The sequence below is a fragment of the Triticum dicoccoides genome, chromosome 1B (genome assembly GCF_002162155.2).
Source record: "Triticum dicoccoides isolate Atlit2015 ecotype Zavitan chromosome 1B, WEW_v2.0, whole genome shotgun sequence".
Classification (NCBI taxonomy): domain Eukaryota; kingdom Viridiplantae; phylum Streptophyta; class Magnoliopsida; order Poales; family Poaceae; genus Triticum; species Triticum dicoccoides.
The window spans coordinates 66014807-66031232 of record NC_041381.1 but is presented as its reverse complement, the minus strand read 5'-3'; the positions used below and the strand labels follow the sequence as shown (position 1 = coordinate 66031232).

The following is a 16426-nucleotide window of genomic DNA, read 5'->3' as shown; positions in this document are numbered from 1 at the left end:
CCTCGGATCCGGCCTCCCCCCCCCCACTCCGGCCGTCCCCGGCCCTCTCCGGCCGCCGGCCGCCCGTCTCCGACGAGGTTGCTCCGGTCAACCTCGGAAACCGCACCGTCCCGATCCAGATCCAATCCCAAAGGTTGACCCCGATTTTTGCATAAGTCCCGAAATATTTTTGCATAATGTTGCCCTGTTCATCACATCATAACTCTGCATTCGTAGCTCCGTTTCATGCATATGTATGTCAAAATGTTCATTATGAGATGCTCTTAATTTCATTCCATTGTGCTATCTTTGTTTGAGGTCATCTTGATGCCTGAATCATCATTGCAAGATTGCTATATAATGTTTACTGTTGTCTGTTAACAGAACTTGATGATTTGTCATTTTTGTTGCATTTTGTTTGTGCATCCTATGAGGTTGATCTCTACATGTGTTTTGAACTAAATCATGCCATCTTTGCAGTGGTGCCATCCATATATTTTTTTGAGTTGTGTAGTGAGTGCTTCGAGCTCGTGAAGTAGGGTACTTGTTGTTGCTGTTTTGCTAGGCTGAATCTGTTATTTTGTGATTTATAAGACCTGGATTGAGGAATTTCCTCACATTTCACTCAATTTGCATGAACATTTGAACAAGTTGATGATCAATTGGAGAGAGAAGTCGGTTTTGGATCCGGTTTCCCTTATAAACAGGGTCAATTTGTTCAGGTTTTTGATCTGTTTTTGCGTCATAAACTACTCCATCCATTTCATAATTCTTGCCGTGGTTTTAGTTCAATTTGAGTAGAACAAATTCTTCTCGTGGTTTTAGTTTCATAAACGACAAGAATTATCGAACGGGGTAATAGACCAAAATTTTGTTTGGACGAGATCAAATTCAGGTGGGGAGAACAAAGCCTCGACTGTTCAAAAAAAAAACTGGAGAGACAAGTTGTACATCTTAGGGTTTCCAGTACTGGATCGAGGTACAAGTAAAACCCGCACCAAACTGCAGTGGTAATTCCACCAAACACTCACTTTAGTAGAATGAACAAGTACTTAGTTTTGAACTAAGACGGTAATGAAGGTGAGGATCCATCCGAGCCGTTCATTTCCACTTTAGACAATCTGGGCCGTTGTTTGTCTGAACCTCGCTTCTTCTTCAGTTTCGTCGACGCCGCTTCAGTCATCTTCGGACGAGCAGTGGCTTGGGTCCTGACACCTATTGCGAGCCCACGACGAACAAGCAAGGATCGCGGTTCTCACAAAGTAAGCCAGCCCCATCAGTCGAGATCACGAACAAACCCACAGAGATCGAGCTAGGAAAAACCAAAACGAAACTCGACGGAGACGGAGACGGGAAGGGGAAGAGGGGTCCGGTTTTGCGAGCTGGGCGATCCCCCCCGCCGTGGAGGTGGGCGCGGCTCGGGGCGCCACGCGCGCATCTGCCGGGCGGGTGGTGAGGGCTGCGCGCGTCGCCGTCGTGGGAAGAGGAGGAGGAAGAGTAGAAATGGGGCTGCCTCGCCCGGTGCCCGTGACCTGCTCGACGGAATGCGGCAGCGGCCAACGCCGTGCGGCGACGTGAGAAAGAGTCCAGAGCTGGTAAGGATCACTACTACACCCATCTTTGCTCCGTTTTGTTGGACTGCCATTGATGCGATGTCCTTCTTACTCTTCTATCATCCGGAGATGAAAGAACTCACGATCACCTACATTTAGAAATCGAATTAAGCACTAGCAAAGAAATCGAATTACAGAGGTTTCGGAATGCGTGTGTTGCTCGTCCTTAACCAGTCATGCAACTGATCCCATAAGTTGCACAGATTAAATCCCTGCCTTCTGTAGCTAAAATAATGAGATATTCACTGCCATGAATAAATTGTTGACAAAAGTAAGTATGAATTCATGCCCTCTGAAAAGAAACAGCTAAATGTGAACCCTGGTTTCTCCCTTAAATATGCCGTGGGAGCCTTGTAATTAGCTGAATGAAGCCTGATATAACCTGATAATCATATTTGCCTCACAGCTCATCTAGCTCCCCGTGTGATGAATTTGGTTCCATCATGAAGGCCTGATTACCGATACAGCGTGTTAGTCCATCAACTCATAGGGAGAACAACATTAACTGGAAGTATAGCCATTAATGCATATAAGAACAGGCAGACAGGGACATCTAGGAGACGGAGATGGGAAAAACCCGCGGAGGTCGAGCTAGGAAAAACCAAAACGAAGCTCTAGGGAGACGGAGATGGGAAGGGGAAGAGGGGTCCGGTTTTGCGAGCTGGGTGACCTCCCCAGCCGTGGAGGTGGGCGCGTCTCGGGGCGCCATACGCGCCTCTGCCGCGTGGAATGGGGGGTGCCTGGACTAAGCGCGTCGCCGTCTTGGGGAGAGGAGGAAGAGTAAGAATGGGGCTGCCTCGCCGGGTGCCCGCGACCTGCTCGACGGAATGCGGCCGCGGCCAACGCTGCGCAGCGACATGAGAAAGAGTCCAAAGCCGGTAAGGATCACTATTATACCCATCTTTGCTCCATTTCGTTCGATTACCATTGATGCTATATGTCCTTCTTCTTGCTCTATCGTCCGGAGATGAAAGAACTCACGATTACCTACGTTTAGAAATCGAAGCACAAGCGAAGATATAGCGCATTTCGTGACTGCTTTAATGGCGCCACATTACAGAGGTTTCGGAATGCGTGTGTTTTCATCCTTGTTGAACGGCACTATGGCAGGCTCAAACCAATCGTGCAGCTCATCTCATAAATCACACAGATAAAATTCCTGCCTTTTGTAGCTAAAATAATGAGAAATTCACTGCCATAGTGCATGAAAAAATTATTGACAAAAGTATATATATGTATGTCCCCTGAAAAGAAATAGCTAAATGTGAACCCTAGTTTCTCCCTTAAATATGTTGTGGGAGGCTTGTAATTAGCCGAACGAAGCTGCCTGATACAACCTGATAATCATATTTGCCTCACAGTTCATCTGGCTCCGTGTGTGATGAATTTGGTTCCATCCTGAAGGCCTGATTACCTATACAGCATGTTAGTCCATCAACTCATAGGAAGAACAACATTAGCTGAAAGTATAGCCATTAACGCATAAGAACAGGCAGCCAGGGTTTACCTATTCCATTTTAGCGAAGAATGCCATGTCACTGTACTGCTTCTGCAGTGCTGGATTCATGCATGCCAACAGCGATGGTTTCTTTTTCTTGGCTGGGAAGAGGAATGACCGGAGCGGCACTCGTGACTTAGAGGGCGCATTCCTCCAAGGGCTGCTGCCTTTCGACCCAGATAAGCTAGTGCTCTTCAGTATCTTTGCCAGGATCTTTTCGATTTCTTCTTGTAGCCCTCTTATATAATCTAAGCCGGCCTGCAGTTCATCCTCAACCTTGTCGTTCTCCTGCTTCATGCTCAAGATCTCCCCTTGGAATTTGGCAGCATGGTATGAAGTGAATTGAATTCCTTCCACAGTCTCTGCATCCATCTCCATTGCTGCCTGGATTTCCTCTTGTATACCGCAGAGGGAAGCAAACCTGCACTGGAGCTCCCCTTTGAACATAGCGTTCTGTTCCAGCCATACTTGCATTTCAATCTTAAGTTCCCTTAGCCGCTTCTCTATGGTTTCGGGTTCAGCTTTTGCAAGGGGATCACTTGTGCCACCGCTGTTTTCCTTGAGCTTGTCCTCGTTTGTTTGCTTGCCAATCTCTGATTGCAGCTGATCATGCTTGGTCTGCAATTCTAGAATCTTTTCGAATGATGTGCTGAACTTCATCCAGAACTCTAGGTTCTCCTCCAAAAGCCCATCGATGTCTCTTCTGAACTTGTCCTCAAGAGGTGAGGCATTCTGCATCTCAAGAATATTAGTTAATTTGATGTCACCCATACCGATTCTTTCTGGCTCGAAAACAGCATCATGTGATGCATCATCTTTGTTCTTGGGACTAGAATTATTCATGATTATCCTCAAACTCGAAGAAGCGCTTTGTCTCCTTTGATGACCAGGCAAAAAGCTTGGGATCCTTCGGTGCCCCCTGAAGGACCCACTCTTGATACTCAAGGACGTGTATGTATTCATTTGATGATGGCCATTGTGCTGTGCATCTTTGTCAGTGGAAGAGTTCAGGAGTTCACGCAGTGACCGAATCTCCTTGTCCTTCAATTCATTGGCAGAGCGCAGTTCGCTCATCATGGCTTTCATCTCATCCAAACATTCCTGATTCTTTATCTCCACTTCTGTAAGCCTTCTCTTTGCATTTTTGTAATTTCGGAGGATAGAAGTGTACTCGGTCAGTAGTACCTTTTCCTTGTCTTGGAGTCCACTCATAAGCAATTTCTGCAGATTAGCCATGTTCTCCTCTTGATCTCTAACAACAACAGCCTTTTCACTGCCAGGAATTGAATTTTCAGTGGTAGGTGCGTCTTCTGACTCTTCTGCTTTCTTCATCTCTTGTTCTGAGTGGCCTTTGGAAATGCTATGACAAGATGTTGATGAATCTTGCTTGTCGTCCTCTGACTTCACATGATGATCTGCTGGGACTTCAGATGAAACATGATACAATCGCTCTACTAATCCCTGCTCATGGGAATGAAAAACATAGGGTTGCATGCTGCTGCCATTGTCGCTAACAATGTCATGAACATATTTCACTCCTTTATTTTTATGCTCACCAAATGCATCATTGTCTGCATTTTCTGCCTTTTCCTTATTTACGGTTGCAGCTGCAAAGCTAGACTTCCTTTCTAGCCCACAATACCACAAATCCTCTGAATCACCTGCACTGTCATGCTTTTCTGCCATAATTTCATGGTAACTGTTAGATGGCTGCCTGTTGTCACTGTTGTTTCCTAGCTCCAAGTTACTGGGACAATCAGGGAATCCATATATTTCAGGCTTCCTTGTAGCTTTATCCATCTGAGGATCTTGTTCTGATTCTTTTTTCTTGCACTCGGTTAATAGTACCATTTCCTTGTCTTGGAGTCCACTCATAAGCAACTGCTGCATATTAGCCATGTTGTTCTCTTGATCTCCAACACCAACAGCTTTCCCATTGCCAGGAGCGAAAGTTTCAGTGAAATGCGAGTATTGTAACCGTTCTTCTATGTTCATATATTGTTCTGAGTGGCCTCCGAAAGTGCTATGAACCACTGTCAATGAATCTTGCTTGCCATCCACTTGTTCTAGGTCGTGATCCCATGAGACTTCAGGTGAATTTTGATGCAATCGATCTACTGAACCTTGCTCATGGGAATGTACAACATATGGTTGCATGTTGCTGCCAATGGCTCCATGATTATATTTCACTTCTGTATTGTTATGTTCACCAGATGTACTGTTATCTGCATTTGCTGCTGTGCCATTATCTACTGATGCAGCTGCAAAGCTAGATTTACCGAAATCCTCTGAATCAGCACTGATGATAGCTATCTCTGACTTACCACACCAGTCCAGAAATCCATCTATGTGAAGCTTTTGTGTATTGTTATCCATCTGATTATCTTCCTCTGGTTTTATTTTCTCACACTCGCCAGATGGTTCAGTGTCAGCGGGTGGTGTTGCTTCATCAGTCATTGTGGGCATATAACCAGCTTGGTGCTCAGTGAGAGGTGACTGCAACATATCTGTAGTATCATTGTCTGGATTTTCAGCTGTTTCCTTATTCACCGATGCAACTGCAAAGCTAGCATTTCTTTCAAACCCACAATCCCATAAATCCTCCAAATTATCTGTGCAGTCATGCCTTTCTGCCTTAATGTCATTGTAACAGTTAGACTGGTGAGAGTTATCATTGACTGTAGCTAGCTCTAACTTACTGGAACAATCAGGGAGTCCATCTATGTCAGGCTTTCTTGTAGCTTTATTCATCAGAGGATCTTCTTCTGGTTTTATTTTCTCATACTCGCCAGATGGTTCGGTGTCAGCGGATGGTGTTGCTTCATCAGCCAGTGTGGGCACACAACCAGCTTGGTGCTCAGTGAGAGGTGAGTGCAACATATCTGTAATAACATTTTCTGCTGTTTCCTTATTTACAGATGCAACTGCAAAGCTGGACTTTCTTTCAAGCCCGCAATCCCACAAATCCTCCAAATCATCTGCGCAGTATTGCCTTTCTTCCTTGATGTCATGGTGACAGTTATCACTGACCGTAGCTAGCTCCAGTTTACTGGAACAATCAGGGAGTTCATCTATGTCAGGCTTTATTGTAGCTTTATCCATCTGAGGATCTTCTTCAGGTTCTGTTTTCTCGCACTCATCAGATGATTCAGTGTCAGCAATGGGTGCCGCTTCATGAGTCAGCATGGGCACAGAACCACCTTGGTGCTCAACAGGAGGTGACTGCAACAAGTCTGTAATACAACAGAAGCTACTTGCCGTTTCAGTGAAATTCGAATGGACTATGCTTTCTTCTGCATGGAAGGAGCTTTCAAGGTACTGCACTCTCATCAGCTCATCTTCTGCCTTCTCTAGCTTGTCATTCAATTCATTTGAGCCACTGGTTGCTATAGCCTTCTCTCCCTCCAGTTCCTGCAGTGACATCTCCAGCTCTGTGTTTTCCAGACACAGCCTATCTATCTTAGCAGTCTGTGATGAAACCATGAGTTCCAAGTCCACAACTTTATTGACCATGTCATCAATTCTCTCTGCAATCTCTGCCACAGAAATATCAGTGTCTTTCTGAAAGTATTCCTTGATCTTATCTACTATTGCTTCCATTCCAATTTTCTCCTGCTTCATAGGGTACAGATCATCCATCTTAACGCTGGCATCGTTTCTCACATTCTCGTAATGAGAGTTTCCTGAATCTGATATGAACTTACCATGCTCTTTCATGATATTCTTCAGTTTCTCTCTGGAAACACTGGCCCTTTCCAGCTCAACCATTGCTTGGCTGAACGATAACCTCTGCTGTTCCCGCAATCTGGCGATGGCGTCTTCACAAGATTTAAGAGCAGTTGCTGTCATCAAAGCTCTGGCCTCATCATCTTCGATCACCACGCTTTCGTTGAACTCCTCCTGGAAGTAGCAGACTTCTTCATGCATGTCGTTGATTTGCTTTTCAAGATCCCAGTACTTTGCGATTCCACTCTCGTAAGAGCTCTTGATGAACTCTTTCTCAGTCTGCAGCACCAATATCTCTTTCTGCATCCTGCTGATCTCCTTTTGCGCATTCTCCTTGTTGGCCGGTGCTGCACGACTCTTTCCTCCGTCCTTCAGTCCTGGCTTCCCTCCTTTCTTCTTATTCATCAGCCCTTCCACCGTTGACTTGTGGATTTTACGAGGATCAACCGTCGTGAACGCCTTCGGGAGACTGTCATCGTCCTCTTCCAGCATAGAATACTGAACCTGGTCAGGGAAGGCAGTTGCAACAGTGTGGTTTGCTTTGTGTAGCTCTCCTGACATGTGGTCATAGCGTTCTGCAAGGGCTCTGTATGCCCGGTACGCTTCTTCCACGGAGCTGATCACCTCTGGTCGCCTCTTGTAATACATTTCCGCCCTCTTTGCAAAAGAATCTGCTTCCTCTCCCAGGAGTAAGAGGATGCACTTGACCCTGTCTTCCATATCTGCACATCAAAGGCAATCGCTCAGTGTTCAACCAAAAATATAGTAGCGTTAAACAGGTACTTGGTTACATAACAGCGAAATTCAACCCTATTTTCAGAACAGGCGCTGGTGTCCAATTGCAAGTGCAGAATTGCTGAAATTTGCTTATGGCATGTTTCATGGTACTCTGATTAAAGAAATGTTGAGACCAAAGCAGTACTGCTGGGTTGCTATCCAAGTGGTTTCAGCTTGTCCACTTAATTTCTGTATATGTTTCAATCCTTAACGACCCGAATGGTGCATCATTTTTTGGGCAGGGAATTTAACTGTATATATGCACAGTATTTCTTTATCCGAGTGACCAAACATCGTCACATATCTTTTCTGTCAACCGGTGATACATTTCTGCTAACCCGAGCCATGCATAAACTTCATGATCACCTGACAGTGATGTAGCCTATATTTCTTTACGTAATCTATGTGTTTCTTGGCCCATAATGGTGATACAAAGCACATCTTTTGCTGCAACTACCATAACACAATCATGAAGCAACTGACCATATACGAAACACTACTTCATTTGTCAAACTCTGCAGGACATCATGCAAAGTTCTGACCAGGGAAAATGATCAAAGATGTGCCAAGCAAGCAACGAGATCTAGGCGCGTGTATGGGTTGGCGCGGCGTGAAGAAGACGAACGGACCTTGGAGGTTGCTGTCGAGCCATTTGGACTGCCTGGTGCGGATGTGGCTCGCCCACCACCACGAGTAGGCGTTGCTCGCCGCCCGCTGCAGCATCCCGCCTCTCCTCCGCCGCGCTTCTCCAGCCGCCGGTTAGCCACCTAGCCCCTCCTCTTCCTCCAAACTCCCTCCCTGGTTCACCTTCGCCTCCAGCGCACACAAGACTAAACGAATGCGTCCCTGCTGATCATCAGTCCTGTTGCACGCAGGACTCGAACTGGAAGGTCAGCAATGCACATTGCCTGCATTTGCCATGGGGACGTATGTCATCTTTGGAAGAAGATGAACGAGACGGCGGCGGCGGAGAGGAAGAAGAACAGGAGGAGAAGGGGGGGAGCAGGAGTTGAATACTTCGTAGCAATGTTCCTGCGGAGATGCCGATTCTGCTTGATTGGCAGAAGAACGGAAGCGAGCAGTAGGTGGTAGTGGCAGAGAAGTGGTGGCAATGGCATGGTGCAGGGCTCGGGGAGGTCTAAGTCTCTGAGGTGTGGGTCCCCGGGGGTGTGTGCTGTCCTGGGCGCGGTCTGTGCTGCTGCTCGTGCTCGGCACGTCGGGCGGCAAGTGCACGACGTTGGGCCAGAAGTAGCTCTGAGATGGGCCGTGGGCTTAGTTTGTGCTTTCGTCTTCTTTTTCCCCCCTCTTTTTTTCCTTTCCTTTTTCTTTTACAGATTTGGTGTCAGTAGCAAGTTAAAGCTGATGGAAACAGATAAGGTGTTGTTTTGTTCTAAGAAAAATAAAAAATATGAGAAAAAAAATTTAGACAGCTGCTTCCTCTCCTGCAGATGCATATATGTTGATATTACAAGACAGAGCTTGTTCACACACATACCCAGCAGAAAATCACTAGGCAGTCCAAAACACGCATCAGATTATTATTATTATTATTATTAAAATTCCATAATTCTGAAGGAAAAATAATAATAGAAACACTGGGAATGAATGCTGCTCCCATTTCATTTGATACTTTACACCCCAGCCAGGATGCAATTATGCAACAGTTAAAGGCCACATGGGTGCATGTGACAAAACCCAGCCAGCCAGCCAGCCCCCATCTAGCACCATTATGAAATCACAGCTATTTTAGCCAGTTGTACCACCTACAACATAAAAATACATCATTGTCATTTCTTTTCCACGCACCTGATTCGATCGATGCCACCTTCCCAAGCAACCAAGATTAGGAGGGTCCAACCACACCCAAAAAGTAAGTAAATAATACTACAAAATATAAAGCCAAATCAGATCAATCCATCTCAACCGTTGGAAAAACAAACCATGGATGGGATGGCCAACATGGCAACCAACATGAGTGCTGCCCTCTCTCAACAGACATGGTTAGAATGCCAGCAGCAGGCATGTGAATGCTACGCTTTATGCCAACAGACATGATTAGAATAGCCAACAGCAGCTCATGCCAACAAGCATGATGGTTAGTTATAGTATTAGGGTTTATCACCCACTGGTAACATCACATCACATTACATTATAGTAGTACAGGTGCATGATAATGAGTGACATCAGCTTACCATAAGGGGCTACACAGTTTTTAATCAGGAGGGGCTCTCCCATCTGGTTACAAGCAAACGGCCACAGATCGTGTAGATAATAATAACCACAGCCATAGGGCAAAGAACAGGAGGTCCAACTTATAGGGGGGAAAAAGAAGAGAGAAAAATGAAAACACCCACAAAGCTACTGCAATCACCACAAAAGTACAGGCGTCGACAGTAAAAAAAATTACACGTGGAAATTAAGCACACTACCTTGCTGTCATCAAACAAGAAGAAGAAGAAAAAGAAAGATCAGAGTAATAATGAACACCGATAATAGTACATGTGTTTTTCTTCTGTTCACCTGCTACTACTTGCTGTTCTTCTTTTTCAGTAGGTTGCCAAACTTCTTCAGCAGGGGCTTGTTCTTCTTCTGCGGTTTTGTTGTCGTTGTCGGGGACATTGCGACTTTGCTGGTCACCTCTGCTGATGCTGCTGTTCCGTTTGCATGTTCGGTGCTGCTATCCTCCTTGGAGGACAGGTCGTCTTTCGAAGACTCGGTTTCTTGTTTCACATCTGCCTGCAGCTGCTTCTCAACAACTTTGTCGCTCTCGTGTACCGTGGTGAAATCACTTTTTGCTTCCTGCTGCTCGACCTTGCTGTCGTATTTCTCTTCCTCTTGGTTCATGTCGCCATTGGAGTTTCCATTGGCGACGACGAGTTCCATGCTCGGTTTTTTAACACTCTCTCCTTCTGTGTCTTCAGTTTCTGCAGCTGTCTCGGCAACTTCACGCGCTGAACTGTGCACCTCATCCACAACAACTAGCTTCTCTTCCTCCTCAGGATGCTTCTTTTCCATGGCTTCAGCAAGCAGAGCAGATAATTCCTCTATCTTCTTCATGGCGTCAGCCTCTCGCAGCCTGAATTCGTCGTTCTCCTGGGTTAAGCTCTGCAATGCGTTCTCTTTATCAAGTAACCTATCCTTAAGTTGCAAACTCTCGGACGTTGCCTCCTGCGCAGCCTTGTTAGCTTCAGCAACTGCTGATTCCATGTGCGTTAGCTGCTCTTGAAGGCCCTGTTTCTCAGCCTTCACCTCCTGAACAGCATTGTTAGCTTCAGCAACCCCTGATTCTGTGTGCATGAGCTGCTCTTGAATATCCTCCTTCTCAGCCTTTACCTCCTGCAAGGCCTTGTTAGCTTCAGCAACCGCTGATTCCGTGTGCATTAGCTGCTCTTGAAGATCCTCCTTATCAGCCTTTACTTCCTGTAAAGCCTTGCTGGCTTCAGCAACCGCTGATTCCGTGTGCATCAGCTGCTCTTGAAGATCCTCTTTCTCAGCCTTTACTTCCTGTAAAGCCTTGCTGGCTTCAGCGAGAGCTGATTCCGTGTGCATTAGCTGCTCCTGGAGACCCTCTTTCTCCGCCTTCACATCCTGCACAGCCCTGTTAGCTTCAACAACCGCTGATTCTGTGTACAGTAGCTTCTCTTGAAGTATCTCTTTCTCCTCGTTGACAGTTTGGAGTTCGTGCTCTGCATCCCGCAATGATGCTACTACCCTGTCGGCTTCTGCTTTAAGAGCGGCAATTTCTTCCTCTGACTGCTTGTTTAAACTGACAATCTCAAGCTCCTTAGCTTCACATTCTTCTCTATACTTGCTCACCTCAGCCTCTAATTTTCCGACTGTATTCCTTAAACAAGTGATATCATAGTGTGCCTCCTCAATCATTACCTCATAGTTCTCTTTGGTACTATTTAGGGACATCTTGAGATCGCCAATCTGTGCGAGGGCGTGCTCATAATCATCTTGTTTCTTCAGAAATCTCTCATGTGCTTCCTCTGCTTTGCCAGATGCCTCACTCAACGCAGCAGTGAGATCCTCCACTGCCCTTCTCTCTTTCTCCTCTCTGTCCCTAGCATCATTCAACTCGTTAATTAGCTTGATTTTCTCCTCGGTCAGGCTTACAATGTTTGCATTAGCAGTCTTCTCATTGTTTAAAGCCTCCGAAGCCACTTCTTCGGCAGCCTCAAGCTTGTTTTTCAGAACATCTATTGTTGTCTGCAGCCCAAACAACTCTTGCTGAGAGGCGTCCAGGTGCTCGCTGGATTCGTTAATTTCTGTTGAAAGCCTTGCCACCTCAATTTCCAATGCTGTTGTCTTCCCTTTCAGCACTTCCATTTCAGATTCTCTGTCCTGTAAGATAGACAGGGTCTTGTCCAATTCTTCTTCCGTGGACATAAGGGTATCGCTTTTGGCCTTCTCGGAGAGAGTAGCCTCTTCCAATTCCATTTCAAGTGATCCGGCCTTGTTCTTCCATTCCTCAAACTGCTGATGGACTTCTGACTCGGCCTTCTTTGCATCAGCCAGCTGTGCTTTAAGCTCCTCGGTCAGTTTCTCCATGTCGGCCAACCTCTCCTCAAGAACTCTTGCCTCCTCTAGTTTGCCTTTGAGAACTGAAATCTCGGATTCCAAATTCTTCACAAACTCCTCCCTTTCATGGTTTTTACTCTCCTCAACTGCCGCGCTGGAATCAAGCAATCCTTTCAAGCGGGTGACTTCGCCGGAGAGGATCTCCACCTTGTCAGCGTTGACCTCGGCGATCTTCATGGCATCGTCCGCGTGGCCAAGCGCAGCCTTCTTGGCCTCGTTGGCCATCGAGAGATCGCGCCTGAACCTCTCGAGCTCCTCGGTGGTGGTGACCAGCGTCTCCAAATCCGCGGCGTGCTGGCTGCGCACACTCTCGACCTCCCTCTGCCACTCTTCGTCCCTCTTCTGCGACTCATCGATGCCCGCCTGCTCGAGCTCGTCGGCCCGGAACTTCTCGATCTCGGTGGCCTCCTCGGCCCACCTCTTGGCCATGAGCGCGTCCTGGAGCTTCTCGTGTATCTCATCGGCCACCCTCTTGGCCTCGTTGAGCTCGCCGACGAGGCGGTCCTTCTCGCCGACGACGAAGGAGAGCTGGTCCTTGGCCTTCTTGAGGTCCTCGTGCGCGGACTCGAGCCGCGACTGCAGCTCGATCTCCCTCCGCAGCTGCTTCTGCTGCAGCCATCGCACAGAGAATTCGCAAGTCAATTTCCGGCAAACGCACGTCACTTTCACCCTGCCGACAGCGTAAAGTTTGTGCTGAAGTGAAACTCACGTCGGGGGGAGGCGTGCCGATCTTGGGCACCCGGCGCTCGGCGACGGGCTTGGCATCGGCGGATCTCGGGGAGCGGTCGAAGGAGAGGCGCGGCCGCGCCGCCGCGGCGGCCGGCGGCGAGTTGGGCTCGGACCTGAAGGGGCCGCCGCTGTTGCGCGTGCCCCGGGGCGTGGACGGCGTGCCCCCGCCGGTGCCGCCGGCGGCGGTTGTGCCCCTCCTGGTGCCGCCCGGGGTGGATGGGCGGTAGCCGGAGGAGGGCGTGGAGGGGCGGTGACCGGAGGAGGGCGTGCTGGGCCTGGTCCTGCTGCCGACGGGCGACTCATTCGGCCCAGATCTGTAAACAAGAGCACACCACCATCAGTTAGAGCTCCAACCACTCCACTACGGATTGCGAAATGCAAGACCCCGAACGGCGAACAAATCGCAGACAGAAGCAACCGCGGTTCTCCAGGCGCATATGTTGCCGTCGGCCAGAGAAAAAATCAGGAAAAAACGAAGCTGTGGCACGGAGAGGCGGAATTAAGCGGATCAAGAAGCAGTTCCGAGTGATGGCAGAGGCAGCCGAGTACGGAAACTGTCGGTTCCGAACTCCCGAGACGCTCGCCCTCGCCCGAGTCGCCGCCAGGAAACGGCGGAAACCAACGGAGAGGGGTTGAAGTGGCGGCGAGATCTGCCGCCGCCGCCCGCGCGGATGGATGGAGAAGAGGATAGTACCAACCAACCCAAACGAAAAACAGAAAACCACAAAGATGGGAGAAAAGAAGCAGAGGAGGAGGCACCTTGATCTGGAGGAGGGCAGCATTGTGCGCGCACGCGGGCGGGCGGGGGAGCAGCGAAGCGGCAGAGCAGGGAAGGGGAAGGGGAAGAAGAAGGAGGGGGGAGTGGAGGAAGCGACGGGGGTGAAGGGGAAGTGGGGGCGTCGGCCACACCCACTGCGACTGCGAGAGCGGGGGAGCGACGGGCCGGTGCGGGCGAACGAAAAGGCTGCAAAGGCGAAAGGCAAAGCGCACATCGCCCGCCCTCCCAAAGGCAAAGAAGGAAAAAAAAAGGCGCAGATGCTACACTACATCTGCAAAGAAATATTACTGGGTGATGCTATTATTGTTGGCCGGTTGGTGCGTGCTAATCAGCATCCCTGGGAGGGAGGTTACACTAACACTGCCAACACGCTTGGCACGGAGACGGACAGAGACGCTGGGGCAGCACCGCGCTCCTTTCTCGCCTCACCTACCGATTGCGACGCCGGCGCCACCGCGCCATGGACTTGACGATCGATGCCACGCCATGCCATGATTGGTTGGGGGGAGGTAGAAAGTGTAGCGTATCGGCAGGAGAGGAGTGCCGCTCGCCTTCCTTCCGGTAGAGGGTAAAGTGCAGGCGGCTACTCTACTACTTTTCCTTCCATGTATGGATGTATGCGCGTGTGCGCTTGGGGTGACCATCGTGACCATGACGCCGACCGACCGCCCGACGTACTGCTTTTGTCGCCGTTGCAACAGCGGCGACTACGTAGCAGCTACCCCTTCACGGTGGATCTCTCGCTTTAGCTAGCTGCCCGCCAGGTGACGCCGACTTGACCGGTGCACTGTGCAAGCATGGAGAGGGAGTCCGTCCACCTACCTTGAACCAACGCGCGCGGCTACAGCTTGTTCGGTGGACTCTACCGCTTGATCAGAGCGTCTCTAGCACATCCCGCAGCCGACCGGGCTGCAAAATTCGTTTACGGGCTTCCGTAAACAAAATTTACGAGACGAGGTTTACGACCTCGCCGCCTCCAAGCCCTGCACCCGCGGTCGCCATCGCCGGAGGCGCCGAAAATCGCTGCCGGTGGGGAGGAGATTTCTCGCCGGAGGAGTGGAGTTTGCGGTGGAGAGGGGTGCGGGGAATGAAGGATGGAAACCCTAAAATCACCCCGCGCCCGCATATATATCGGAAACCCGGTCGGTTTACGGGTCACCTGTAACAAATTTACGGTCAGGCCTCGTTTTCAAGATCTATGCGGACCATTTTTTTGGGTCGTCCTGTATAGCGTCTCGCAAAAGAACGCAGTTCGCCGGAGTTATACGGGATCTGCTAGAGATGCTTTTACTCCCCATGTTTCTACATTGTATTGCCTTGCAAACGCTCACGGATGCGACCCGCGTGCCGTGGACAGTGATCGATCAAGCCTTAAATTTGCTTTTCTAATTCATATCTCTCATATTTCATCCCTTAGATTCATGCAAAGCATGCAAAAGAGATCCTACGTACTATCCTAGCTAAGCTTCCTCGCCAAAGATGTCCACGACATCGGTGTCGGGCGGTGGGTAGATGGGAGCATGGGAGGACTTCGGCTCCTCGTTCTCATCCGTAGACACAAGCATCTCGTCGAAGACGGCGCGTGCTCTGCCTCCACCTCCTGCAGACGGCGGCAGTTGGCCTCCGCCTCCAATTCCAACTGGAGGAAATCGAGGATCGCCTGCAGATCCGCATTCCCAACGTCCCCACCATTCTCCTTTGGCTCCTCCTCCTCCTCCTCAACCCCATCTTCATCCTCCTCCTCCATCGGATCAACCGCATCTAGAGATAGCCCTGTGGCGATCCGGACATCGCCTCTTGCCCGGATCTGCTCAAGGAGTTGCAGCCGGCACTCCGGCGTTAGATATGGATAGCTCCTTACCCGGCGGAGAGGGGGCATGGCTACTAGTGTTGGCGGATGGCGAGTGGAAAGTGGCGGCGGCAGCGGACGAGAGGGGGGTGTGGACGGGTAGGGTTTCGGTGTCAGCTGTCAGCTTAAATAGTCGGGCTAGGCACTACGCGGCCCGCTAGAGCGGCGTCATCGGTCCGACGGAGGAGACGACCTTCAAACCGCCGGGTTTCAGAGTGTTTTCCTGTGAGACCCCATCGTTAGTCCGACGTGATGGACGCGCCCGGGTCCGCTTGAGCGTCCCCATATCCGCCTCATATTTGGACTAGATATGAAGGGTGTCAGTCAGTCCGGATGTTTGAGGCCCGTTTGAGGAGTCCGTCTGGGTCGTATTTTCATGACCGGTCACTATCCGGGCCGTTCGCCTGGGCATTGAAGGCGGATTTGAGGCGCTCGGCTATAGATGATCTTAGTACTCCTACATGAGAGATACACATAAGACACGCTTGGTTACCTGCATCATTTTTTTCCATTTTGCATGTGTGTCTCGGGTGGTTTTTGCTGAGATAAAATAGGCAAAAAAACCATTATCTGCATATCATTTGTTTGCCTGCGCGTAGGTTGGCTGCATCATGGAAGCATTTTTTTACAAGGGTGTTTGGTTGCCTGTGTCACACTTGCAGCATTTTTTTTACAAGGGTGTTTGGTTGCATGTGTCGCACTTGTTAGACGAAGGACACGGTGTTTGGTTGTGAACAACATAAGGTGTGATCACCACTACCCATCGGCGCTCGCCGCCCACTCACGCGCTCGCCGTCCACACCGCCCCCTCCTCCGCACTCGTCGTCCACACCGCGGCCCCGCTCCTTCCTCGCGTCGTGCGCGCACACGCGCTTGCTGCTGTTGCCGGGCGC

General features: G+C 49.4%; 2 protein-coding genes and 1 long non-coding RNA gene across 3 annotated transcripts; 1 reads left to right on the top strand and 2 right to left on the bottom strand.

Annotated features, from left to right (window-relative positions):
* The first annotated feature begins 1185 nt into the window (after nt 1-1185).
* LOC119319387 lies at nt 1186-8576 on the top strand. The gene is made up of 3 exons (XR_005154453.1): nt 1186-1574; nt 8115-8351; nt 8469-8576. It is a non-coding gene; the product is annotated as an uncharacterized LOC119319387 (long non-coding RNA).
* LOC119319375 (protein NETWORKED 2D-like) lies at nt 2698-8471 on the bottom strand. Its single transcript, XM_037593866.1, has 3 exons — nt 8223-8471; nt 3100-7538; nt 2698-3006 (listed from the first exon to the last, which is right to left on the bottom strand). Exons 1-2 carry the CDS (start codon nt 8314-8316, stop codon nt 3100-3102), a joined length of 4533 nt encoding a protein of 1510 aa, XP_037449763.1. The 5' UTR covers nt 8317-8471; the 3' UTR covers nt 2698-3006.
* A 1169-nt stretch (nt 8577-9745) lies between the features above and the next one.
* LOC119319363 (WEB family protein At5g16730, chloroplastic-like) lies at nt 9746-13935 on the bottom strand. Its single transcript, XM_037593858.1, has 3 exons — nt 13666-13935; nt 12887-13220; nt 9746-12786 (listed from the first exon to the last, which is right to left on the bottom strand). The coding sequence occupies exons 1-3, from the start codon at nt 13896-13898 to the stop codon at nt 10120-10122; spliced, it is 3234 nt and encodes a 1077-aa protein (XP_037449755.1). The 5' UTR covers nt 13899-13935; the 3' UTR covers nt 9746-10119.
* Between the last annotated feature and the right edge of the window lie 2491 nt (nt 13936-16426).

Excerpts from the sequence above, each read along its gene's own strand:
- LOC119319363 (XM_037593858.1), bottom strand. The coding sequence starts at position 13,898 with ATGTGCGCTTTGCCTTTCGCCTTTGCAGCCTTTTCGTTCGCCCGCACC. Across the intron at positions 13,221-13,665 it reads CTGCCCTCCTCCAGATCAAG|ATCTGGGCCGAATGAGTCGC; the intron begins GTGCCTCCTCCT and ends TCTTGTTTACAG. Across the intron at positions 12,787-12,886 it reads TCGGCACGCCTCCCCCCGAC|CAGAAGCAGCTGCGGAGGGA; the intron begins GTGAGTTTCACT and ends CGATGGCTGCAG.
- LOC119319375 (XM_037593866.1), bottom strand. The coding sequence starts at position 8,316 with ATGCTGCAGCGGGCGGCGAGCAACGCCTACTCGTGGTGGTGGGCGAGC. Across the intron at positions 7,539-8,222 it reads GCTCGACAGCAACCTCCAAG|ATATGGAAGACAGGGTCAAG; the intron begins GTCCGTTCGTCT and ends TTTGATGTGCAG.